Source organism: Rhinatrema bivittatum, chromosome 2 (genome assembly GCF_901001135.1).
Source record: "Rhinatrema bivittatum chromosome 2, aRhiBiv1.1, whole genome shotgun sequence".
Lineage (NCBI taxonomy): Eukaryota > Metazoa > Chordata > Amphibia > Gymnophiona > Rhinatrematidae > Rhinatrema > Rhinatrema bivittatum.
The window spans coordinates 374,234,938-374,262,102 of record NC_042616.1 but is presented as its reverse complement, the minus strand read 5'-3'; the positions used below and the strand labels follow the sequence as shown (position 1 = coordinate 374,262,102).

The 27,165-nt window shown below is 45.7% G+C and overlaps 1 protein-coding gene across 1 annotated transcript in view; it reads right to left on the bottom strand.

Annotated features, from left to right (window-relative positions):
• Positions 1 to 27,165, bottom strand: part of LOC115083294 (dynein heavy chain 5, axonemal-like) — a 1,259,434-nt gene that overhangs the window by 1,078,784 nt on the left and 153,485 nt on the right. The window contains exons 13-15 of the mRNA XM_029587102.1: positions 22,864 to 23,037; positions 22,677 to 22,766; positions 21,704 to 21,859 (exon numbers count right to left, since the gene is read on the bottom strand). Of these exons, the coding sequence (XP_029442962.1) occupies positions 21,704 to 21,859; positions 22,677 to 22,766; positions 22,864 to 23,037 (420 nt within the window). The remainder of the gene's footprint in view (positions 1 to 21,703; positions 21,860 to 22,676; positions 22,767 to 22,863; positions 23,038 to 27,165) is intronic.

The following is a 27,165-nucleotide window of genomic DNA, read 5'->3' as shown; positions in this document are numbered from 1 at the left end:
TAAACCTTCTAGTTCTCTGTTACCATAAGAACCCAAAAGCTTGAGGAGGCCCCAGGAAACTGGTAGGACCTTCTGGTAAATCCCTACGGAGTATCTTTACCTGACAATTGTATGTGACACAAGATGAGCCACTATTTTGTGCTTTAAATAAATATTTTCAACAGAATTGGACTAGTCAATTCTCATTGTATTCCTGGACTATTCCCGAGGCCACAGCAGGCCCAAATATGCTATACGTGGTGTCAGTTCATGGATTTTTTTTTTGCTATAGCGGGAAGCACAAGTAAAAACAACAATCTCCCAGAAGGAAAAAAAAAAAACTCCTTGCAGAGTTTTCTTTCCTGAGGCTCTCAGACTTCAAATTCTACTGCAGCAGGCCAAGGGAGCTATCCCTGCCTGGACAATCAGGAGTCAAATAGTAAGTTAGGGCCAGACATGCCAGCAGGTGTTTTTGTTTACACTGCTACATGTGAGTTATCCATTTGGGAGCTGGCCCCAAAGGAAGATAAAATGGAGGAAGTAATCCAGGTCCCGACCATTGGGTAACAACTGTTGCAGAATGCTCTGCAAACATGAATATATAAACAGCAATGGCTGCTAAACTAATTAACGCAACAAAGTGCAGTCTTAACTCAGCTAGGCAAGGCCCTGCAAACGGCTCTGTCCAGAATACCTCAGGCACCCTCACTTTCACAAATCCTGTTTAAGATGAAAGTAGGAGAAGACCCGGAGATTTTTCTAAAAAACTTTAAATGAATCATCCACCTATCGGCCTGGCTGGAAACCAGCTAAACAATTTAGTGAATTTGTTCACTGGCAAGAGTCAAGCAGCTTTCAAGCAGCTAATCCAGCTGGGAGGACTATGAGGATGTTAAGGCTTCTATACTACAGAGAGCGGGTACCCCCCAGAACAATATTGGCAGCAGTTCTGGTGCACCAGAAACCTCTTTCACCAAATTAAAGATGCAGATTGGAAGTGGCTCCAGCTGGAGGAAAGATCAGGACTGGAAGTAGCCCATCAGATACTCATGTAGCAGATCCTAGATGGTCTAGACTGGCCCATGCAGAACTGGTTCTGCCAGCACACTGGGCTCACCTTGGAGAGAGCAATGGAAGTGGCAGAAGCCTTCCACCAGGCACTGTCAATACATACTGGCATAAGGGGCATAGAGAGGCAACCCGTAACCATTCCTTGGCATAGGACAGAGGATATAGGACCTCAGCAATGAACCTCCGATGAAGGGGGCATGGCCTCTGTACCCTTTTTCAGATGCCAATCTCGTCCACATATTTTAACTGTGGACAGAAAGGACACTTGGGAAAGGACTGTTGGTATAGCCAAAGCATATCTATGTAGTATAATGGAGGAGTAATTGAGTCTTGTATTTTTTTGTTGCATTGATACGCACACATTGAAAATGACTGTTTAATCATAAAAAGAGCATTTCTTTAAATACACTACAATAGTCAGTGCATGCTGGAAGACTGACAAGAACTGCTGAGGATTTAAAATAGTATGCCATATGCTGCTGTCCATCAGGCAAAGATGCAGTCATTGATCTGATTAAAAATACTGCAGATGGACAATTGTTGCTGTGTGGTACAAACTAGCCCTGCTTATAGCCATGACCATTTCTGGTTAGTAATATCTTGTAGCTTGGCTATCCATATAAGACTGGTACATGAAGACCTATTTTGAGAAAAAGGACTGAAATAAACATCCAATCAGAAAGAGATACTTGTTCTCAATTACATTTTCAATGTGTTGAGAAAATTATAAAAGGGTGCTATTTATAATGCAATCTTTGGGGGACAAAGGAGAAGATCAAAAGAAGAAGTCATCTCTGCAAGCTGTCTCCCCACCTGACCTAGTCCATCAGGATGATTTGGAGTAAATGTCAATGGAGAGATGAAAGCGAGGAATTTAGAATTATGCCACATTATTATTATATTATCCTTAGAGATCCCTAGAAAATATTAGTATAGACGCTACATATACAGTATACATTATGCAAATTGCAATTATAAGATGTTTATTTACTTCTTGTCATCTGTTATCAAGTTTGTTTAACAATATATTATCTGATGCCAAAAACAATTATAATTCTTCTATATTTTCTAATCAGAATAAATCCAAATTTTTATATACAAAGTTAGAAGTGGCTTATTTTATTATGCTATATTCCCTGTAACATCTATGGTCATTAGCTTAGTGATCCAGCCAACAACCCACAGAAGAACACATACTAAAAAATAACACACTGAAGCAGTGACTACCCACAACCTGAAAAAAAAGGGGAATCCGGAGAGATGGGAACAACCCAGAAACAGGGCCTGCAGACCTTCTCTTTTTGTGCCCTTTGTGCGGAGAACGAGCATGAAGGAGACACTGTCCATATAGGCAGCTGGTAACCAAAGAATATTTAAGAATATTTGCTGTAGGGCAAAAACCTGACCAGTACCATGAGAGTGCTCTTTCTGTAAAAGAGAAGGTAATGCAAAGGAAGAATGTCTTTGGCTTGATGACCTGGAGTGTGAACGCAAGCTAGCGGAACAATGGGAGAAGGAGCAAATAATGGGGACAGAGCATGTCAGAAAATGCTTGGGAACACAGGTTGTCAAAACTCCAAAGCTGCAATACTGTGGTTGTTATGTGTGCATGACTTAAGGACTTTATAATACAGGTGGAACTTGAAGAAGCCTCTACCCAGGCCTTGGTAGATTCCAGCTATAGCAAAACATACATTTGCTAGGACCTATTATGTCAAGGACCTTTTCTTAAAGGGAGATATTGACATGTAAACATGGGGGCGAACAGAAGTATTCAACTTCCCTTGTCTTCTTCATGACCACTGCAGGACAAACCGTGTTAGAAGTGGCTGTCCTCCCCAAGCTTCTGTACTCAGTAGTCCTGGATCAAGATTTATTTATTTGACAATTTTTCTATACCTTCGTTTGGGGGTACCATCACAGTGGTTCACAACTCACATGATAAAAATATAAACAACAATATTACAAATCAAATTATTAAGTTCACTTAGAGAATAGCCACTGCCATTAGCAATGGTTACATGGAATAGACTTAGTTTTTGGGTACTTGCCAGGTTCTTATGGCCTGGATTGGCCACTGTTGGAAACAGGATGCTGGGCTTGATGGACCCTTGGTCTGACCCAGTATGGCATTTTCTTATGTTCTTATGTTCTTATAAAATGATTATCCCCATTTTGCAACATTATGAAGACAGCTCATCAGTGCTGGAGACAATATGACCGGAGGAGAGAGGCACTTGAGACAGAGCTGGGGTGTGCCCTGGGCACATCTGAATACTTGATCTGACAAGACCGAGCTGAGGAGGAGAGTATGGGACAGAGTGGGACAGAGTGTACGACAACTTCCCCATTCTACCTTAAGGAACCCAGTTCAGATTTCTAACCCAGTCCTCCTTAAGGCAGAATGCCACAAGGGATTCTGGGTGAACGGAGGTTCCTTTCACCTTTCCATAAGAACCCAGGCCTAGAAAGCTTGAGGAAACCCCAGGAAGCTGGTAGGACCTTCTAGTATATGCTCACGGAGTATCTTTTACCTGAAAATTGTATCTGACGCAACGTGAGCCACTATTTGTTAGGATTCATGGGTTTCGTGGACCCATGGCCCAAGGTGAGGGTTGATACAACCTGCGGGGAGGAGCCCCACAGGTCCTCACCATTGGGAGGTGAGGTCAGCTGCAGCAGGGGACACATAGAAATAGTAGAGAGAGAGAATGTCCTGTGTCACTGTCACATGATCGCAGGTGCTTGCAGAGAGAATACTGTGAGATAGGGATGTGCAGAGGGAGGCCATACGTTGCATTTGGGATTCAGATTCGTCGGGGAGCAGATATGTTGCATTCAGCCGTAAGGCGCCCCGATATGTTAATACGGCGATTTCTATTCATGTTCCAGCTAAAATTAAAATTAACTACAACCCCCCACTCGACTCTGTGTGTCCCCGCTCCTCGGGGCAGCCCTACATCATCACACCAGAGCCTCTGTCACTACGCTGTCCCACCCCAGGAACAATATCTGCAGCACTCCTCCAGGAGTTCCTGTCTCACTCTCCCTGCTCCTCGAGGCCTGCCTAGCACTCCTCTGTCGGAGGTTCCTGCTCGGGTACTTGTATCTCCAGTCTTGCCTGAGTGTGTCTCCTCCAGACTATGTTTCTTGTCCCACTCCTCGGGACATCTCACAGTAGGGGTGTGCATTCGGTCCCTACATAATGGCAATCCGCAACGGATGTTGCCAGATTCGTTGTATTCATGGGGAAGCGAAACGTATCGCGATTCCCCACGAATACAAGGATCTTCGCCGAATTATTCGGCCGCCTAAATAAATCAATTTAAACAAACCCCCACCCTCCTGACCCCCCCCCCCAAGACTTACCAAAACTCCCTGGTGGTCCAGCGGGGGGTCCGGGAGCCATCCCCTGCACTCTCACACCCTCAGTGCCGGTTTCATCATGGCACCGATAGCCTTTGCCCATACTATGTAACAGGGGCTACCGGTGCCATTGGTCAGCCCCTGTCACATGGTAGGAGCACAAGATGGCGCTGATGGCCATGTGACAGGGGCTGACCAATGGCACCGGTAGCCCCTGTGACATAGTAGGTCAAAGGCTATCGGTGCCATGATGAAACCGGCACTGAGGGTGTGAGAGTGCAGGGGATCGCTCCCGGACCCCCCGCTAGACCACCAGGGAGTTTTGGTAAGTCTTGGGGGGGGGGGGTTCAGGAGGGTGGGGGGTTTGTTTAAATTGATTTATTTAGGCGGCCTAATAATTCGGCAAAGATTCGTGTATTCGTGGGGAATCGCGATACGTTTCGCTTCCCCATGAATACAACGAATATGGCAACATCCGTTGCGGATTGCCAATATGTAGGGACCGAATGCACACCCCTACTGTGAGATGTCCCGAGGAGCGGGACAAGAAACATAGTTTGGAGGACACACACTCAGGCAGGACTGGAGATACAAGTACCCGAGCAGGAACTTCCGACAGAGGAGTGCTAGGCAGGCACCGAGGAGCAGGGAGAGTGAGACAGAAACTCCTGGAGGAGTGCTGCAGATATTGTTCCGGGGGTGAGACAGCGTAGTGACAGAGGCTCTGGTGTAATGATGTAGGGCTGCCCCAAGGAGCGGGGACGCACAGAGTCGAGTCTTCGAAGTAGTGATGTAAGCTGCCCTGAGGAGCGGGACTGTGTAAAGTAAAGTCTCTGGTAGAGAAACATAGGCACTGCCCTGAGGAGCGGTGAAGCGCAGAGTACAGTCACTGGTATAGAACGTAGGCACTGCCCCGAGGAGCGAGGGAGCGCAGAGTCGAGTCTCCAAGTAGTAAGGTAGATGCTACCCCAAAGAGCGGGGGAGCGCAGAGAAGCAATTTCTGATAGGCAGTTCGTGAGGCAACCCCAAGGAGTAGGGAAGCCAGCAAGCAGGACCTCTGGAAGGCGCAGGGACTACCCCAAGGAGCGGGAAAGCCTGGAGACCACGTCTCCCACAGGAAGCGTGAGCAGGCCCCCAGGAGTGGGTACCCGAGCGAGATTCCAAAGCCGCAGTTAGATCCAAGGCAAGAACCACGGGTCCAAGGAGACAGGTGCAAGGACCAGTAGGCGAAGGAACTCATTGCCCAGTCGGTTAGCATATGCCAAGGGAGGTGCTTATAAATCCCAACCTATTGATGTCATCAGTCGGGGATGCCCCTGAGGTTCCTGCCATTGGGCCTTTAAAAGGAGGCCCGTGGTGTGCGCATGTGCCTAGGAAGGCCCGGAGTCGGCATGTGGGTCAGTGGGAGGGATGTGCAGACCAAAAGTTTAAGTTCATAAGTCGAAAGGGGGGGTCATTTGCGGTCAATATGGACATATGGAGAATTCCATAAGTTGAGTCTATGTCCATATGTGCAAATAAAAATTTAAACCCCTCACCCGCCTTAATCCCCCCCCCCCCCAGACTTACCAAAACTCCCTGGTGGTCCAGCGGGGTCAGGACGCCATTTCTGAACTCCTTTGCAAGGAGCACGTGAGGTCGGCGTCACGTCGGAGTGACGCGGCGTCACGTGATTCCCCGCGGGTCCACTCCCAGACCCCTCGTTGGGCCCAAAAGGCACTTTTGGCCAGCTTGGGGGGGTCAGGAGGCCCCCCCCCAAGCTGGCCAAAAGTGCCTTTTGGGCCCAACGAGGGGTCCGGGAGCGGACCTGAGGGGAATCACGTGACGTCGGCGCCACGTCGGAGTGATGCGGCGTCACGTGATTCCCCTCGGGTCCGCTCCCGGACCCCTCGTTGGGCCCAAAAGGCACTTTTGGCCAGCTTGGGGGGGTCAGGAGGCCCCCCCAAGCTGGCCAAAAGTGCCGTTTGGGTCCAACGAGGGGTCCGGGAGCGGAACCGCGATGGACCACGTGACGTCGGCGTCACATCGGAGTGACGCGGACGTCACGTGATTCCCCGCGCGTCCGCTCCCGGACCCTCACGGAACTTTTGGCCAGCTTGGGGAGTTTTGGTAAGTCTTGTGGGGGGGGATTAAGGAGGGTGAGGGGTTTAAATTTTTATTTAGATCAACAATCGCGATTTCCAACGTATTCAACATAGCTATGTTGAATAAGTTGGAAATCCGATCGTTTACGCCTCATCACTTTTTAAAAAAAAAAAATAAGTTGCGTTTTACATTTAAGTTCAAAACGAATGCACACCCCTAGTCAGTGGCATCCCAGCCTCCATGAGGAATCTCGGGAATCCAGAGGTATGCGGCTGTAGCAGCTAGCCCCAGCCGCGAGTTCACCTGGAGAGGAGAGCGGGGCAGTACAAGACGTGAGTTGAGTCAGTCATGGCCGCCCGCGGCCAACGGTCATAACACTATTTTGTTCCTGTAAGTGTGAAGCACTGTAAATAAATACTTGCACAAGAACTGGACTAGTCAAGTCTCATTGTGTTCCTGGACTATGCCTGAGGCTGCGGCAGGCTGGAATATGCTACACTATGCTAGTAGTCATTTGTCCTTCCTTCTGCTTTTTTTAAATGTGTGGAAAACATCTAGTCTGGGCTTTCAAGATGATATTTTTAAACAATGTCCATGCCTGATGTAAACTCTTAATCTTTGTAGTTGTACCTTTTAGTTTTTTCTATTTTCCTCATTTTATCGTAGTCGCTCTTTTGAAAGTTAAATGCTATTGCAGTACTTTTCCTTAATGTCCTCCATCCAGTTTTGTTTTTTTTATAATTTGTATTTTTATTCACATTAATTGAGCAGTAGTGATACATAGGCTTAAACAGAGAGGAATAATACAAGAAAAACACATAAATACTAAACAATCAAGGATGATCTAACACCACTACATTAGTCATTCAAAACAGGCACAGAATTCCAACCTCATATTCCAACTCAAATAGGATGAGCTGATACACATTTAAATGGATTTACTACATGGAAAAACTGACTGCCTTAAAGAATGATAAGATGCAGAAGTTCCAAGACAGTTGGCAATGCTACAGGCAATGGTTGAAGTTACAAATACCTAGTGGATCGGGGATGGGTACGTGATCCTAAGGCAGATTATATTTTATCAACCTTCATCCAGTTTTTAAGTGAAATTTGATCGCTGCTTTCTGGTGGCCCCACTGTAAATGCATGTAGTGGTAGTTTTTGATTGTCTACAGTATGTTTGCTCTGTGTTATTGTGTTGAACAGGAGAGAGGGGTGCATTCTGCTTGTTGATATATACACACATATTCTTCAATACAAGTATTTCTTTCCTCATTTGCTACAAAGTCAATTTTGGTTGCAATGTTAACAGTGACCAACTATGATCCTTAGTATCCATTTGTTTGGTTTCCTCTACTCTCGACTGCTCCAATTATCTGTCAATTTTGAAATACTGTTGTAGGCATAATACTTTGTTCTTAGTTAAATAGAATTTAAGGAAGGGTTTAAGTACTTTTTTTAAATAATGTATTTATTTAGAAAATGTATAATCTCTTCTCACAGGACAAGCAGGATGGTAGTCCTCACATATGATGTCACCCTCCTCCTCCAGTCCCGAGCAATAGAGCCAGTGCCCCTCTCCCAACAGGGGCAGGGGTTCTATTCCCGGTATTTCCTGATACCAAAAAGGTCAGGTGATGTTCACCCAATACTGGATCTTCACACCTTAAACAAATACCTACAAAGAGAAAAGTTCAAGATGGTGACCTTGGGCTCTCTTTTTCCCCCTTCTCCAAAGGGAAGACTGGCTCTGCTCTCTAGACCTCCAGGACGCCTACACACAGATTTCAATTATTATGTCACATCATAGATTCCTGCAGTTCCTAGTAGGCCCAAAACACTTCCAATATTGAGCGTTACCATTCAGCCTAGCATCTGCCCCACGAGTCTCAACCAAGTGCCTTGTAGTGGTAGCTGCCTTTCTCAGGAGTCAAATTGTCCACGTCTACCCCTATCTCGACTATTGGTTGATCATGGTTCCCACTCAGCAAACTGCACTGACGTCCCTACGTCTCACTTTGCATACCCTGATCTCCCTAGGGTTCCTCAAAATATCCAAAATCCAGGCTAGTTCCGTCTCAGACCCTGTCGTTCATAGGGGCAGACTTGGACACTCCAAAAGCAAAAGCCTTCCTACCTCGGGATCGAGCTTTCACTCTTGCTTCTCTGGCCCATCAACTGCAGTCTTGACAACATTCAACTGTACGTCATTTTCTGGTCTTATTGGGTCATATGGCCTCCTCGGTGCATGTCACTCCCATGGCTCACCTTGCCAAGAGAGTAATGCAGTAGACTCTAAAATCACAGTGGATTCAGTCTTCTCAGCCAATATCCACCATTGTCCACATCATCAAACAGCTCTGCTTATCGCTAGCCTGGTTGGCAGTGTTATGAATGAGCGGTGTTTGGGTGGATCCTTGGGTCCAGGGGCAGATGACCACACCCACAGGGAGGAGCCCCATGAGAAGCCACAGTACTAGGATAGACTAAGATGCACAAACACAGTTAGTTCTTTATTAGACAGCTTTGAAGAGTACCACCAGAGGTGGCAGTAGTAAGGCAGTCTGGTAGTTGTAGTCTCAGGGACCTCGGCAAAGGGAGCCCTTCTCACCCCATTGGTATTGAGAGGTTCCGAAGCAGGTTTCCCAGCAAGGAAGTACTGTGGATAAGATAGACAAAGTTAGTGTACTCACTATGTGTTTGCAGTAGATAGGCGATTCCACCAGGTTGTAGAAGTAAGTGCAGGCACCAAGCAGGGAGAGCAGGCCCTCAAGGAGCGAGTACCTATTCCCTGTAAGGAACCTAAAAATAAAGCAGAGGGCCCCCAAGGAGCGGGTACCCAGGTTAGCAGTTACCCCGAAGGGCAGAGAGAGAGAGCTTCCAGCGGCAGCACAGAAGCATCAGAGTAACGTAGACAGGAACGGAACGTATCTGGAGACAAGTCTATACAAGTCCTTGCTAACTCAACGAGCTTGCAAAATAGAAGATGGTATATACCCGAATGGCGTGACGTCAGTATGGGGGAACGCCCCCGAGGTTCGCGGCAAGGGTTGCATAAAGACATGGGTGACACACATGCACGCACCCTAGTAGGTACTTGGGAGGAGCATGGTGGAAGCCAGCACCATAGCTGTTCCGGGGACGCCGGAGAGGTCGGCTTGTAGATGCGGCAGTAGCCATCTTTCCTAGGTAGGCGGGAGGAGCCATGAATAAGGTGAGGCAAATGGGGCGAAGCCGTCTAGCACCGACGGATGCAACAGTACCCCCCTTCAAAGGGCATCCATGCTGTTTCCTATCAGGTCTTGGTTTTTGAGGATGCAATCTATGGAAGTCTTGCAGCATCTCTTTATCCAGTACATTGGCCAATGGAGTCCAAGAATTTTCTTCAGGTCCATAGCCTTCCCAAGATAGAAGGTATTCCCATACTCTGCCTCTTATTCTCACATCGAGAATAGCGTCTACTTTATATTCAATGTCTTCTTCTGCATCTATTGGTGTAGCTTCTGGTGTCTTGTTGGAGAACTCACTAAGGATCAATGGCTTCAAATAGTGAGACGTAGAATGCATTGTGGATCTTCAATGCAGATGGTAGCTTCAGACTATAGGTGAGGTTGCCCAGTCATCGGAGAATGGGAAATGGTCCATCGAAGCGAGAAGTGAAGCAAGCTGAAGGTAGTTTAAGTCTCAAGTGCTTAGTGGATAGCCAGACTTTATCACCAGGCTGAAACTCAGGAGCCTTGCAGTGGGAACATTGTATCCTTTTTAGCTCAAAGTCCTGCGTGAAAGAAGCATCTCTTTTGTCTGAGTCCATAGTTGTTGAATATCTTTGGCAGTAGATTGAGCTGCCGGGGATGACACTGATAATGGAATTGGCAGTGGTAGTCGTCTGTAAACCACTTCAAATGGTGTTGATCCAGTGGATGTTGCTGGATGAGAATTGATGGCAAATTCTGCCCAGGGCAACAGTTCACTCCAATCATTCTGGCGAGTGTTCACGTAGGCACAAATGAACTGCTTGAGTGTCCTGTTCATTCTCTCTGTTTGCCCGTTGGATTGTGGATAATATGCTGAGCTGAAGTCTAGAGAAATATCAAACTTCTTGCATAGTGCCTTCCAGAACTTTGCTGTGAATTGGGCTCCTCGATCGGACTCTATGTGCTTAGGCATGCCGTGGAGGTGGAAGATGTGTGATGAAGAGCTTGGTGAGCTCCATGGTGGTGGGTAAGTCAGGGAGAGCCACAAAGTGAGCCATCTTTGAGAACTGGTCAACAGTTACCCAAATCGTGTTGTTTCCTCCAGATAGTGGTAAGTCTACCATGAAGTCTGTGGCGATGTGTGTCCGTGGTTCATCTGGTACTGGCAAGGGTTGGAGCAAACCCCAAGGACGACCAGGTGGCGTCTTCTGTCTGGCACAATTTACACAGGAAGCAACGTAAGAGAATGTGTCTTTCTTCATGGTGGGCCACCAATAAAAGTTTTGTAACTTAGACAGAGTTCTGCGTTGGCCAGGGTGTCCTGCCAGTTTAGAGTCGTGAGTCCATGCTAATAATTTCTTTCTGAGGTTCTTGGGTACGATAGTCTTTTCTGCAGGTACTGAATGTGTCGCTGCCAAAATAACCCTTTCTGGGTTAATGATATGTTGCGGTTCCTCAGGAATGTCCTCTGAGAGGAATGAGCGAGACAAGGCATCTGCTCTGATATTCCTATCTCCAGGGCGGTATTTTAGCACAAAGTTGAATCTGTTGAAAAACAGAGACCATCTCACTTGTCTATGATTCAGGCACTGTGCGTGGCGGAGGTACTCCAGATTCTTATGGTACGTATAGACAGTGACTTGATGTTGTGCTCCTTCAAGCCAAGGGTACCATTCTTCGAATGCCATCTTTATAGCCAGGAGTTCTTTATCTCCTATTCCATAATTTTTCTCTGCTGGAGAGAAGCGACGGGAGAAGAATGAGCATGGTTGTAGAACTTTTGAATCACTGGCCTGACTTAATACAGCCCCTATGACCACATCTGAGGCATCAACCTCCACGATGAAAGACTTGGTGGGATCCGGATGTCGGAGACACGGCTTGTTTGAAAAGGCATCTTTTAATTTCTGGAATGCAGCTATTGCCTCCGGAGACCAATTTGTAATGTTGGCACCTTTCTTTGTCATAGCTGTAAGCTGAACTGTGAGTGAGGAGTAGTTCTTGATAAAAGTCCTGTAATAGTTGGTGAAACCTAAGAAACGTCTGAGAGCCTTCAGAGAAATGGGTTGTACCCATTTCTTGATACTCTCCAGCTTCTGTAGATCCATTTGAAAGCCTTGATTGGAAACGATGTAACCCAAGAAGGGCACTAATTCCTTGTGGAATTCACATTTGGATAGCTTGGCGTAGAGATGGTTCTCACAGAGTCTTTGCAGTACTCCTTTGACATCCTCTATGTGAGTGGTCATGTCTTGAGAGAATATCAAGATGTCGCCCAGATATATAATGACACATTTATGTAGGAGATCCCGGAAGATGTCTTTCATTAAATTTTGAAAGACAGCCGGGGCGTTGCACAGGCCAAAGGGCATCACTAAATATTCAAAGTGACCATCCCGGGTGTTGAAGGCCATTTTCCACTCATCACCAGCTCGAATGTGATGTAAGTCGTAGGTTCCTTTCAGATCAAGCTTGGAGAAGATCTTGGCTCCCTGTAGTCTGTCAAAAAGCTCTGATATCAGAGGCAGGGGGTAACAATCTTTCACTGTTATTTCGTTGAGACCCCTGTAATTGATACATGGATGCAAGGTTCCGTTCTTCTTCCCCACAAGGAAGAAACCTGCACCAGCAGGAGACTTGGAGGGTCTTATGAAGCCTTTTTGGAGATTTTCCTGAATATATTCGGACATGGCTTTATTCTCTGCCACGGAGAGAGGGTACACCCGTCCCTTGGGTAGATCAGTGTTAGGCTTCAGGTTAATAGCACAGTCATAGGGTCTGTGCAGGCACCAAGGCAGGGAGAGCATGCCCTCGAGGAGTGAGTACCTGTTCCCTGTAAGGCACCCTGAAAATAAAGCAGAGGGCCCCCGAGGAGTGGGTACCCAGGTTAGCAGTTACCCCGAAGAGCAGAGAGAGAGAGGTTCCTGTGACAGCACGGAAGTGGCAGAGTAGCGCAGACAGGAACGGAATGTATCCACAGACAAGTCCATACAAGCCCTTGCTAACTCAACGAGCTAGCAAAATAGAAGATGTTATATACCAGGATGGCGTTTTTTATGAATCTCCTCCAGGAGAGGGAGGAGTTAGCAATCTGTTATAATCTGGCTGCTGGATACTCCCATTGAAGGAGGAGTTAGCAATCTGTTACAGAATCTGCCAAGGAGTTAGCAATCTGCTAGCACTTACCCCACCAGGAGGGCGGAGTGAGCGATCTGGTATCGCTCAGCTCCTCCCAAAGGGAGGAGATAGCAATCTGTTACAGAATCTGCCAAGGAGTTAGCAATCTGCTAGCACTTACCCCACCAGGAGGGCGGAGTGAGCAATCTGGTATCGCTCAGCTCCTCCCAAAGGGAGGAGATAGCAATCTGATAGGCTTGGCTTCTGTAAGAGGAGGAGTTTAGCAATCTGTTAGTGCTCTGCTTCCCCAGAGGGAAGGAGTAGCAAGTGTTATGCTTTGTTCCTGTAGAAAGATGAGCCAGAAACCTGTATGATCCCCATGGGGAGATAGCTGTCTGATATGGATCAGCTTCCACAGAAAGAGGAGTAATGGTCTGATGTGGGTTGGCTCCCACAGAGTGGCAGATGATAATACCGCTCTATTAGTTTAAGGAGTAACACTTAGTAGAAATAGTGAATCCCTGGGCCGATGGCAGATGACAGCGCCCTCGAGTGGAGATCCTGAGAGGGACCACGGCTAGGCTAGAGTATTGAGACAAACACACAGGCCGATACAGTAAGGACGCGGAAGAAAGAGTGCGGTAGTGCCGGGCGCACCCTCGTTTGCCGCACACACAGTCCAGATCACATACCACTCGAAACAGTATTTAAATGGCATGCAAATGCAAGCCGCGTCCAAAGCACGTCCATGAAGCGTCCATGAAGCGCAATCTATTTTACTGTATAGAGCGCTATACAGCGCCTATACAGTATCCTGGGTACGCTGGTACCTGTCATTTCAAATGTTATTTCAAATGACATTTGAAATGACAGGTACCAGGAAGTGGATACAGGAGAAGGGCTGGTGCTGTTTGTTTTGTTGTCCTGTGCAAATGATTGCTTCACCCTCCCCCCCTCACCCCCCGGGACAAGACCTTTAGAGGAGCCAGGATCGGGCAAACTTTCCCCCAGCCCCCGCTCACCTGCCCTGGCCGCGTCCATGGGTGCCGGTCTCCCGTGCTGGCGCGCTGACAGCTCCGGAGCAGCCCCAGTCCTCTCTCCCCTCCTCCCGGGGGCAGCCGGCGGTGAGAGTGGCTTCAGCAGCCTGGGGTGGATCGGGTGCTCCCCATGCAAGGTGGCTTCCAGCCGCCCTCGCCGGCGAAGGTGCATGAACGCATGCCGTGACCTGAGCGCCTGGCTTGACGCCTCGCATGGGGAGCGCCCGATCCGCCTCGGGCTGCTGAAGCATCACAGGAAAGTTTGCCCGTGAAATTTCGTCTCTCTCTGCTGGGGCTTGCCTGACGCTCCACACTAACGCAGGGGTAAGGGTAGGTGGTAAATTAGCAGGTTAAACACACAGCAAAACTGCAGGTTAAAAAGGCGATAATCAGGGCGCACGTTACTAGATCGGAGGGAATAGCTAATCCGATCGTTTACATATCATATACATGCCGCGGGCGGAAAGGGTTACCCGTTGATTTCAAGAAGCGGTAAGGATGGGTTAAAAGGGATAGTGAATCGCAGGTTGGACTTACGCGGCCAAATTGTGGGTACAAAGCGGGTTAGAAGCAGGGTAACCGCGGCCGCGCTTTACTGTATCGGCCTGACAGATAGTTCTTTATTAGACTGGAAGTAGAACCACCAGAGGTGGCAGTAGTGAGTTGATGTGCCCAGCAGGGCTGAAGTCCCTCTGATACTGGAAGTACGATTTCTGAGTTGCTGAGCTGTAAGGAGAGACTATAGGTAGTGAGTAGACAGGGTATGCTGGATAACCAGTGGTAGATGATACACTCACAATTGCAGATATCTGTAATGTCTTCTATGCAACAGAGAGTCTTCAGTATTCAGGAACAAGAGCTGCAGGTGAGTACTGGTTCCTATAGGCAGTCTGAAATAGAACTCACAATAACTGAGTATGGAATGGCTTCTGGAATAGAAGAGAGGCTAGAAGAGATTTAGGAGCATAGGCCCTCATGGAGCGAGTACCGGTTCCTATCTGTTAATCTGTAATAGTAATCCATAAGATATAGGTATGCAATATCTTCTGAGGAAGAAGAGAGTCTGAGAAAGGTATTAGGAACATAGGCCCTCGTGGAGCGAGTACCGGTTCCTATTTGCAATCTGCAATGGTAACTCACAATCTCCGTTCCTGCGATAACATCTTAGACTGAAGGGAGTCTTAGAGATTAGGAACAAGGGCTCTCGTGGAGCAAGTACCGGTTCCTGATCGCAGACGTGAACTGTGTTCACGTCTGCGATCACCTCCAGGTAATAGGAGTCTTTTGAGTCTTCGGGAACGTAGGCCCTCGAGGAGCGTGTACCGGATCCCGTCCAACAATCTGAAATCAAGAAGAGAGAGCGGAGCCCCCGAGGAGCGGTTAGTCCTGGTAAGTTTGAAAAGGCCGAGCAGTGGAGAAAGATTTCCCCTTGCTGACTCGGATCGTAGTTGAAAGTAGCATGGACTGCCGAAGCAAGTCCCGTTGGAGTTCCTTGCTAACTCGTTTGTAGTTAGCAAACAAAGACCTTTTAAACTGAAAACGAATGACGTCACTACGGGGGGACGCCCCCGAGGTTGTGAAGGGACAAGGGGCTGATGATTCTGATAGCCCCTCATTGGCCATGCCAGGTCTGGTTTCCAATTCTCCACGACCTATCAGTACACCGGCACATTCCTCTGGGGAAGGACACGCTTCTGATCATTCAGAACAACGGCTGCCTTCGTCACTCCAACCTCCAGGCACTCTCCCTGAGTGCCTGGATCTTGAAAGGTTAATACTTCAACCTCTTAACCTTTCAGAGCCAGTTTCCTGTGTCCTAGTAGCTTCACGAAAGCCGTCCTCAAGGCAGTCTTATCGTTTCAAGTGGAACAGATTTACGGTATGGTGTACTTCCATGTCTATTGATCCCCCTCCTGACCCCCCCAAGGCTTGCCAATAATCCCTGGGGGTCCAGCGGGGGTCCGGGAGCGATTTCTTTGTCGGCTGCCAGTAATCAAAATGGCGCCGATAGCCTTTGCCCATACTATGTCACAGAGGCTTTCGGCGCCATTGGTCAGCTCCTGTCACATGATAGTAGCACAAGATGGCGCCGATGGCCATGTGACAGGGACTGACCAATGGCGCCGGTAGCCCCTGTGACATGGTAGTTCAGGCTATTCGGCACCATTTTGAGCAAGCCTGGCAATGGCGCACATAGGCACGGAGGATCAAATGGCACCCGGGACCCCGCTGGACCACCAGGGATGTTCGTAAGTCTTGGGGAGGGATCGGGATGGGGGGAGGTTGTATTATAGATAATTTAAATGTTTGGGGTGGTTTTTAATTTAAAGAAAAAAAAATGTGCTCCTCTCCCCATGCAAACCCAAAAAACGAAATTTCCCCGAAGTTCGGGGAAAATCCTTTTCGGGTTTCGGGGCCCCCGAACCACTACGAATTAGGCAATTTCGTTGTAATTGCCTAATTCGTGATAAACGACTGCACATCTCTACTCTCCATACCTTCGCAGCCCATTATTGTTTAGACAAGGCTGGCAGACAAGATTCCATCTTCGGCCAGTCTGTGCTACGTAACTTATTTGCGAACTGAGGTACCAACATCCTTCCGCCAACCCGTTAGAGTTCAGGATGCCCTCTACCAAATTCCACCCCAGTTGTTGTGCCTGTTGCATGTCATTGGGTACATTTGGTGCATTGCTCGGGTATCCTCAGCTCAGTACTCACCCATATGTGAGGATTACCATTCTGCTTGTCCTATGAGAAAGCAGAGTTGCTTACCTGTAACAGGTGTTCTCACAGGACAGCAGGATGTTAGTCCTCACAAAACCCGCCCACCACCCTGCAGTGTTGGTTCGTTTACGTTTTCTTATTTTATTTTCACATGTACTTTTTACTATAAGACGAGACTGAAGGGGGACCCCTGCTGGATGCAGGGTTAGTGCTATGCTGGGCATGCCCAGTAGGTGCCAGTCAAAGTTCTAGAAACTTTGACAAAAGTGTTCCGTGATTGGGCTCCATCCTGATGATGTCACCCATATGTGACAACATCACATATGGATGACATCATATGTGAGGACTAACATCCTGCTGTCCTGTGAGAACACCTGTTACAGGTAAGAAACTCTGCTTTTTCCAGGTTCTAGGCAGAGTACAACTAAAGAATTCATAATTTAATACCAACAATTCATTTAAAATAATAATCATTTAACATCAAAACAATTAGGTAAAAATTCAAAATAAAATGTTGATTTAAGTTTGTTGGATAAAACTTATCCAGCTAACTTACATGGGATATTCAGCAGCATAGCTATACTGCTAAATATCCTGTCAAAATCACTACTCAGCTGGATAAGTTATCTCCAGTTTATAGGGTCACTTATTGCATCATTTGCAGCTTTTGTTAAACTAATTACTGGGATCAAATGGTATGAACATATCACCCTGGCTCTCAGTAGTTTGCACTGGTTATCATTGCAGCAATGAATTATGTATAAAATTGGGATGATAACTTTTAAATTAATTAACTCAAGTTCTTGCCCATGGTCTAATGCAATCTTAAAAATATATGAACCGTTAAGATCCTCTCAATGGGGGCAACTTGATGTGCACTCAGCCAGAGCTGCCCACCTTATAGTCACAAGAGAATCTGCCTTTTCCGTAGCAGCGCCTACATAAGAACATAAGAACATAAGAAAATGCCATACTGGGTCAGACCAAGGGTCCATCAAGCCCAGCATCCTGTTTCCAACAGTGGCCAATCCAGGCCATAAGAACCTGGCAAGTACCCAAAAACTAAGTCTATTCCATGTAACCATTGCTAATGGCAGTGGCTATTCTCTAAGGGAACTTAATAGCAGGTAATGGACTTCTCCTCCAAGAACTTATCCAATCCTTTTTTAAACACAGCTATACTAACTGCACTAACCACATCCTCTGGCAACAAATTCCAGAGTTTAATTGTGCGTTGAGTAAAAAAGAACTTTCTCCGATTAGTTTTAAATGTGCCCCATGCTAACTTCATGGAGTGCCCCCTAGTCTTTCTACTATCCGAAAGAGTAAATAACCGATTCACATCTACCCGTTCTAGACCTCTCATGATTTTAAACACCTCTATCATATCCCCCCTCAGTCATCTCTTCTCCAAGCTGAAAGTCCTAACCTCTTTAGTCTTTCCTCATAGGGGAGCTGTTCCATTCCCCTTATCATTTTGGTAGCCCTTCTCTGTACCTTCTCCATCGCAATTATATCTTTTTTGAGATGCGGCGACCAGAATTGTACACAATATTCAAGGTGCGGTCTCACCATGGAGCGATACAGAGGCATTATGACATTTTCCGTTTTATTCACCATTCCCTTTCTAATAATTCCCAACATTCTGTTTGCTTTTTTGACTGCCGCAGCACACTGTACCGACGATTTCAATGTGTTATCCACTATGACACCTAGATCTCTTTCTTGGGTTGTAGTACCTAATATGGAACCCAACATTGTGTAATTATAGCATGGGTTATTTTTCCCTATATGCATCACCTTGCACTTATCCACATTAAATTTCATCTGCCATTTGGATGCCCAATTTTCCAGTCTCACAAGGTCTTCCTGCAATTTATCACAATCTGCTTGTGATTTAACTACTCTGAACAATTTTGTGTCATCTGCAAATTTGATTATCTCACTCGTCGTATTTCTTTCCAGATCATTTATAAATATATTGAAAAGTAAGGGTCCCAATACAGATCCCTGAGGTACTCCACTGTCCACTCCCTTCCACTGAGAAAATTGCCCATTAATCCTACTCTCTGTTTCCTGTCTTTTAGCCAGTTTGCAATCCACGAAAGGACATCGCCACCTATCCCATGACTTTTTACTTTTCCTAGAAGCCTCTCATGAGGAACTTTGTCAAACGCCTTCTCAAAATCCAAGTATACTATATCTACCGGTTCATCTTTATCCACATGTTTATTAACTCCTTCAAAAAAGTGAAGCAGATTTGTGAGGCAAGACTTGCCCTGGGTAAAGCCATGCTGACGTTGTGCCATTAAACCATGTCTTTCTATATGTTCTGTGATTTTGATGTTTAGAACACTTTCCACTATTTTTCCTGGCACTGAAGTCAGGCTAACCGGTCTGTAGTTTCCCGGATCACCCCTGGAGCCCTTTTTAAATATTGGGGTTACATTTGCTATCCTCCAGTCTTCAGGTTTTTGAACACCTCACCAATGGAACTCAGAATGTCTGACTGTATTAAGAAGTTTTGACTCCTTCTGCAAAGCTTATCTGTAGAACATTTCTTGGTAATTAGACAAAGAGCATGCCATACAAGGCCACATCATCTGAGGCTTTTCTGCCATATGTACATGCTGGCAGGTTAGACCTACAAATAATCTGCGATATGTTTTGTGTGCATTGAATAGATGCACATTTCTCCAGCTGATTACAGAGGACAGATTTGCTGCTAACTGGAGCCACATCACTTGACCCCTACCTAACCTAAGGAATATGCACCTCTGTCTACTTGAAGCCTGCTAGAACACCATGACAGCAGCTATGTGACAACAGAGGAGGAGTCAGGGAGATGTGTAGGATAGAGATTCCCCACTGGTCAGAAGCAGACAGTGATGAGACTCAATCCCTCTCATAAAAAATACAAAAAAAGAGAAAAATCGCTGGGAAACAAAGAAGAAATTAAAAGCTAAGGGAGAATGAGATCCGCCCACTATGACGTCACCACGTTCAGCGTCAGAACCGGTAAACGATGCCGGACCACCAGGCGTCGCGCGCCGAAGGGGCGCGACAAAGGGGCTTTCCCCTTTGTGTTCCCCTTCGTGCTCCTTTTAAAATAATTGTATTTATGTTTTATTTGTAAATTTAAACTTTATTAATGTTGTTTAGCTTACTGCTTTGTTTTAAATTATCTCGTTATAAATGTTCAATGTATTAGACTAAGGAATGTTATTTCCTGCTTATTCTGTTTCATTGTAAACCGGTTTGATTTGCATTTGATGCAAGAAAATCGGTATATTTATTTATTTATTTTATTTAACTTCTTTTACTATACCGATACTCAAGACCAGGTCTTATCGTACCGGTAATAAATAAATGAGACCTGCTGTTGTTTGGGACCAGATCAACTTCAACAGACTGGCTCCCACCACTGCAGTGCCCTGGGTTGTTGATCTGTACATACCTCTTTGCTAAGGATGATCTCTGTGTTAGAGATGAGCTCAGCAGGCTTCTTCCTTCTAGCCAGTTCAGGAATGCTGAAGTCAGGTCGGGCCCAGCAGACTTATTCCATCTAGCCGGCACAGGAACGCTGTAAAGAGGACCGGCCAAGCTTGTTTCCACAACTTTTCTAAGCTGTGTATTTTTGCCACTACTGTGGCCTCATGGACCTTTTCTTTGGCATGGTTTTTCAGTGAGGGTGGCATCTGTTTAGGGGGCCTACCCCTGGGTCACCCTTCTGGTCATAGACCTCTGCATGGTGAGGAATCCTGGGAAGCTGGGGAGGGCACAGGTGGAGGTTCTGGCATTCTTTGAAGGATTTGTGTTAAAATGCTGGTCATAATATTGATCTAGGTAGCAACAATGATTAGGGCTTTGTGTGGGCTGCTATCTGATCATGCAGGGCCTGGGTGTGAGTGTTAAAAGCCCTTCTCAGGTGCACTAGCTCTACCCGTATGTAGTAGAGGTGAAAGCCATGCCTCCTTTCCATGGTTCCTGCTGCTCACTCATAGACTGCTCTGGTGCTGCTGGTGCTGTACTTGTTGTGATTTGAGCTGCTGTTTGGGCCTCGAAAAGCAGCATGAACGAATTGGTGGACTGATCCTGCTTGGTGGCTTCTGCCTCCTGCTAGTGACATGGCATGCTGGAGGTAGGTCAGGATGGCTCCTCTCCCTGCCCAGAGCAGGCGTTAATTCTTGAGGAGCCCAAACAAAGTTATAGAAAAGCAGAAAATACTGTTTTTCGGTTCCTCTGACTTAATATCGAGGTGAAAATAAGTCAGAAAAACTGAAATAGGAGAATTAAAAAAAAAAAAAGCACCAGCAGTTAGATTAGGAAAAGAGATGCTCAATTAACCAGTATCCATTTTCCTAACCCATGGCTGTGCACAGGTTAGGAAAATGGATGCCCATAAAATTGAGCGTCCATTTTCCTAACCGGCTGACAGCCACCTCTCCTGGGCGCCCGCTGCTGAGGAGGTATTAAGGGCACAAAATGTCCCCTATTGCCTCAATCATGAGCACTTGGTTAACGCATGCCAATATTGCATTGGCCTATCTTTGTCTATAGGAAAAATGCTTAATGAATCAGGCCCCAAGTTAGCTGTATAAGTAGCACCTCCCCAATCTGCTCACTGCCCACCCAGTAGACATCTGGCTAGCTACTTGGATAAATGACTTATCCAGCTAAGTGGCATCCGCTGAAAGTACCCAGACATTCAATGGCCGCCACTTAGCTGGATAAGTCCATACTTATCTGGATAAGTAGTGCTGAGTATCTGCCTCATTATATACCATACATTATGTAACAAATTAATAAAAATAAAATACACAAATACAAATGATCAAAGTTTGGAATAATGGATTATAAGTGCAATACATAAATAACCCACTGGCCATACCTTGCTAACTCTATTGCCTTAAAAGCCAACCTCGCCTACTTCTGACAGCAAACATCCTCTGGCCCAAACATCTGTATTCTAGGACATAAATCAGCACTGTTTTTCAACAAGTACCACCATGCACCATATACCTCTCTTTCACCCTTCCTCTCCCATCTCTGTATTAATCCACTTTTCCTATAATAATCAGGTACAGCCATACCTGATCAATTCTTTCTCTAATAGTTTAGTTACCTTGGTTTCAGGATGTCTCACCAAAAGTGAAGCATGCAGTCCATTCTTAGCCACATCTGCACACTTACACCATCCTCTGTGATACACGAGTTCAAATTCCATAAGAACAGCTGCCATCTTGTTGTAGTTCCGAATAACTTTTTTCATTTCCACACACTAAAACAGCAAGATAACAAAGGACATATCAAGGAAAAGTGTGAGGTGTCAATACAAAACAATCTTTAAACTTTGGGGTAGATACTGAAAGATATCCAGTTAAACAAGTTAGCCAGGTAAGTTTTATCCAGCTAACTTAATTGGGAAATTCACTAGCACAGCTATGCCGCTGAATATCTCCATAAAAATATCTAGTTAGATGGATAAGTCTTATTTAGCTAATGTTAGACCTGTTATTGAGCAGATCTAACTTATCCAGACAACTTAACTGGATAAGTTTAAATATCACTGCTTATCCTCTTAAATTAACCAAATTAGTAGCTCCTCCCTAAAACGCCCATTCCTGCCTACCACTTAGCTGGATAAGTACATATGGAGTTGGGTATTCAGCCACCACCACTTTTCCGGCTAAAGTTTGCTGAATATCTGCCTCTTTGCTTTCATCTTAAGTCAAAATCACACACTCCCACATAAACAAACAAACAACCATAAATGTTCTAAAAGTGCAGCCGTACTGAAACTATTCCAGACAAATCTGCAATATCAGGGGAGGCAACATATTGTAAAACAAACTTCAGTAACAGGCTTTCCTCTGTCACAGCTCCAATCATACTACGCTCTATATACAGTACATTTCCCTACTGTACTGTGCATCATGGAAATTCTGACACAACGGATATTTTTAGTAAAAACTATCATAATGTCAAGTTTCAAAAGAGATCATATACAATAGTCTTAGTAGAATATTGTCTTAAAATAGCTTTTGTTCTAATGATTGTTTGTTATCACACTCAAAAAAAATCCAACACATTCCAACCTTCAAAACTTCAGGTCTTGTTTTGAGGAATTTCATTGGTTGATCAATTTTTCTGAAAAGCTGACGAGCCCACATAATCTTTCCAGTAATCTAAAAAGTACCAGAAGATTACAAAAGTCATGTCATCATAAAGCAGACTATGTAAATAATAAAAATCCTTTCTTGCAAGTTTCAAGATCATTCTTACAGGTGGTACATTTCGGGGAGCAGGTGGGTTCTCTTTCTGTTTCTGATAGAGTTTTCGAACCAGGTCTAAGTCTCGACTATATCTATGTAGGACCATCATGTACTTCTCAGTGAAATCGAGATGGTCCTTACCAACACGTTCAAACTTCATCAGGAGTCCCAATATTTGCTCAGTCTCAGAGAAAAAAAAGGCAGAAAAGCAAGCAGTCAATGCCTGATCATCATTACAATGGCTTAATAATATAATTTAAATTGTATACTGCACACAGAACAATATCCACAGAAAATTACAGATTGTAATCCAGGTGCTGAAACATATTCTGCTAAGCAAAGTCCAGAATTAGGCAGCCTGTCTGAAAAAACTTTTCTTGATACACAAATTTCTATAATTAATAATTTTGATATCTAAAAGGGAAGAATAAAATGTTTAAAATTATATGATAAGTATCCACATGCTCTAACAAAATAACTTTCAAATACAGTTTACTAGATGTTTCATACATTACTATATGAAGCTAAAAGCCTCAGGAAAATACATTTTGTTGTATTTGTAACTGCTGCTACAAGCAGGGATGCAAAGTGCCTATGTAAAAACCTGACTAGAAAATGGTCAGTTTGCAACTTAGTGTAATCACATTAAGAACCTGATTCACTAATAGGTCCATATTCAAAGGGATCTGTCAAGGTAATTTTTCAGTTTCCTAGACAAAAACCTTTGAACATTTTCTCCCTCTCACCAGATACATTTTTCCTGGGTAGAATCTAGCAATGTAAAAAGAGAGAGGCCTGTGAGTGTTCCAGAGGATGGACTTTAGTTTTGGTCAGGTAGCTTTATAGACTGTAATCAATGCCTTAGTCACTTCACATATTTATTACTGTAAAAGATTTTTGTTAGGTCTTCCCTGGAAATATTCTTCAATGGATTCAGAATATTCTTCAATGGATTCAGAATTCTGCAGCACATCTGATAGTGAGTATGGGGAGGACACAGCACATTACTCCAGTCTTAAAGCATTTGCATCACCTTCCTTTCCCCTTTTTTAATTCAGTTTAAGGTTATGGTTTTAGCATTCAAAGCTTTAAATGATTTGGTCCCTGAAATCGGCTGACTCATTATAGTCCCTTACAGATGTTAACATCCGGTTCAGAAGTACAATTAGTCCTTCCGCCTGTCAAATTAGCATGTTTGACCAAAACACATTAGTGAACACTCCAAAATAAGCTATGATTTATGCCAAATCTTGGCTTTTCACCCAAGCTTTCCTCGACTAAATCTAAGTGAGTCTATTATGTGAGACGTTGTTTTATTGCTGTGTTTTAGTGTGCTGTGAAATGTAGATGGGAAGACATCTAATAACGATGAAAATGATGATGATTAAAGGTCATGGTATGAAATGTAAAGGGGTATATTCAAGTAAAATCTGAAAATACTTCTTCACAGAAAGGTTGGTAGATACATGAAAATCTTCTACAAGAGGTGGCAGAGGCAAAACCATTAACAGAATTCAAGAAAACATGGGGTAAACAAAGAGGAACCTACAAAGAAATGAAGAAAAAACTGAGCACAATTGGGGTCTATGTGTACCAGGAAATAATGAGGGAAGACTGAATGAGCCTTAGGATCTTTGTGTGTCATTCTGTATTCTACTACAACTACTATTACTATTTATCATTTCTCAAGCACTACTAGACTAGTACAGTGCTGTACAGGTACACAGAAGGGATGGCTCCTGCTCAATAGAGTTTACCATCTAGTCAAGACAAACATACATGAGACAAGAGTCTGTGGGAAATGTGTTTATTGAAGAGAGGTGATTAGGATTAAAAACAGCCTCAAAAAGGTGAGTTTTTAGACTGGATTTGGATATGGCCAGAGACAGAGCAAAAAGGCACCGATCCAGAAAGTCTATTCCAAGTATATGGCACAGCAAGGGAGAAAGTGCAGAGTCAGGAGTTGGCAATGAAGGAGAAGGGCAGAGATAAAAGCGACTTGACCAATGAACAGAGTTCACAAGGACGGGTACTGGGAGAGAGAATAGAAGATAGGAAATAGGAGCTGCAGTGAATGCATTTATAAGTGAGTAAGAGAAGTCTGAGCTATAGGGCTGGTACAAAGGCATTAGGCGCTTAAGACAGACCTTCAATCTTGCACGCCCCTTCTCCAGCTTACCTACTGTTGGCAACTCCAGCACAGTGTTCCCTTCTGGCGGGGCTCCTCTTGATTTCTTTCCTTACCCTCTGCCCAGCATCCCCCTCTCTTTGCCCCCTGCTCAAAGCTCCCAGCATTAGAGATGTGCTTCGTTTTTTTTCTACCGGGTCGTTTTTTGACTCGGATACTTCGTGGTAAAATGCGGGTTTTCTCGTTTAGTTTTTTTGAAAAACGAAACGAGGAAACCCGAAACTGGCCCAAAAAACGAAGCGGGAAACGAAGCTAAAAAACAACCCACCCCAAGCATTTAAATTAATTTTAATAAATTACATACAACCCACCATCCCGATCCCTCCACAAGACTTACTAACATCCCTGGGGGTCCAGCGGGGTCCCGGGTTCCATTTGTCCCTCCGTGCCCGGTGTGCTACTGCAAGCCGTGCTCCTCAAAATGGTGCCGAATAGCCTCTGAACTACTATGTTACAGGGGCTACTGGCGCCATTGGTCAGCCCCTGTCACATGGCCATCGGTGCCATCTTGTGCTCATACCATGTGACAGGGGCTGATCAATGGCGCCGGTAGCCCCTGTGACATAGTATGGGCAAAGGCTATCGGCGCCATTTTGATTCCTGGCAGCCGACAACAAAATCGCTCCCGGACTCCCGCTGGACCCCCAGGGATTATTGGCAAGCCTTGGGGGGGTCAGGAGGCCCCCCCAAGCTGGCCAAAAGTCCCTGGGGGTCCAGCGGGGGTCCAGGAGCGATCTCCTGCACTCGTGCCGTCTGATGCCAGGAATCAAAATGGCGCCGATAGCCTTTGCCCATACTATGTCACAGGGGCTACCGGCGCCATTGGTCAGCTCCTGTCACATGGGGACCCCGAAACCTTTTCGGGTTTCGGGGTCCCCAAACCACGACGAATTAGGCAATTTCGTTGCAATTGCCTAATTCGTGATAAACGATTGCACATCTCTACCCAGCATCACGCTCTCTCCCTGCCCAGTATAACTTCATCTACCCCCACGACATACAGCATTCTTCTTTCTCTTCCTCCATTGCATGCCTAGCATACCAGCATCACCCCCGTCTCTCTGCCATCTTTCCACAGTGAGAACATACTCCCTCTTCACCCCACCCTCATCCACCCAGTACACTTTCTCTCAATCCTGCTGACTGTTCAGCATTTTCTTCCTTTCTCTACCCTATCATCGACTCAGCACGCTCTCTCTCTCATCCCCTTCCTGCTCAGCATACACACTCATTCCGTTCCCACAACATATTCTCTCTCTCTACTCCTCATTCACTTAGCACTCTCTTTCACCGCCCACCAGGAGCATTGCTAGATATTTCAAAGATCAAATGCACAGGCCCTTAGGTAGGGCAAACAAATTTTCCATGCACAGTAACAGGACACCCAAAAGGATCATGTAAAAAAAAAAAAAAAAAAAAATCCACAAACCACAGAACAATTCCTGCTAGCCTTATAATGTTTGTGGACCAACCATACTGCAAGAACCGAGGGATAGACCATTCTGGTTGACTCTGCCAGTAATGTGTTGCCGGTTTCAAGTCAAGAGACCCTCACCAGCTCTGTTCCTGTTGCGCCCATTGGTCACAGACGGCTGCGCCCTCTGTGTCTTACCTCTTTTCTTCCTCTTTCCTCTCCTCTGGGCAAGATGGCTGCCACCGCCTCTCCTCACCAACCTCTCCGGCTTCCCCGGACCAACATGGGCGATTGCGTTTGCCATTCTTACACTGAGGTTACTTAGGGCATACGCGCGCACGCTGCCCTCTCTTTTGAATACGTCATGGCGGGAACCTTGGGGGCATCCCCTCCACATGATGTCACTTCCTCCGGATACTTAGCCTCCAATCTCCAATCTAGCTACGAGTTAGCAAGGATTTCGCTCCAGCTAATTTCAACTCCTTCAGAAACTCCGCTCTGAATACTCGCTCCTACTAATCCTCCGGGGTTATGCTGGCTACACTAGGGCGTTCTAGGTACCTGCTCCTTGGGGGGCTTTAGTCACTCCTATCTACCCTCCGGGGTTTCGCTGTTCCAGAAAGGTCACTCAAGGAACCCACTCCTCGGGGGGGTCTTGCTTTGCTCCTATCTACTCTCCAGGTTTCCCAGCTCATCAGGATCCTAGGTAC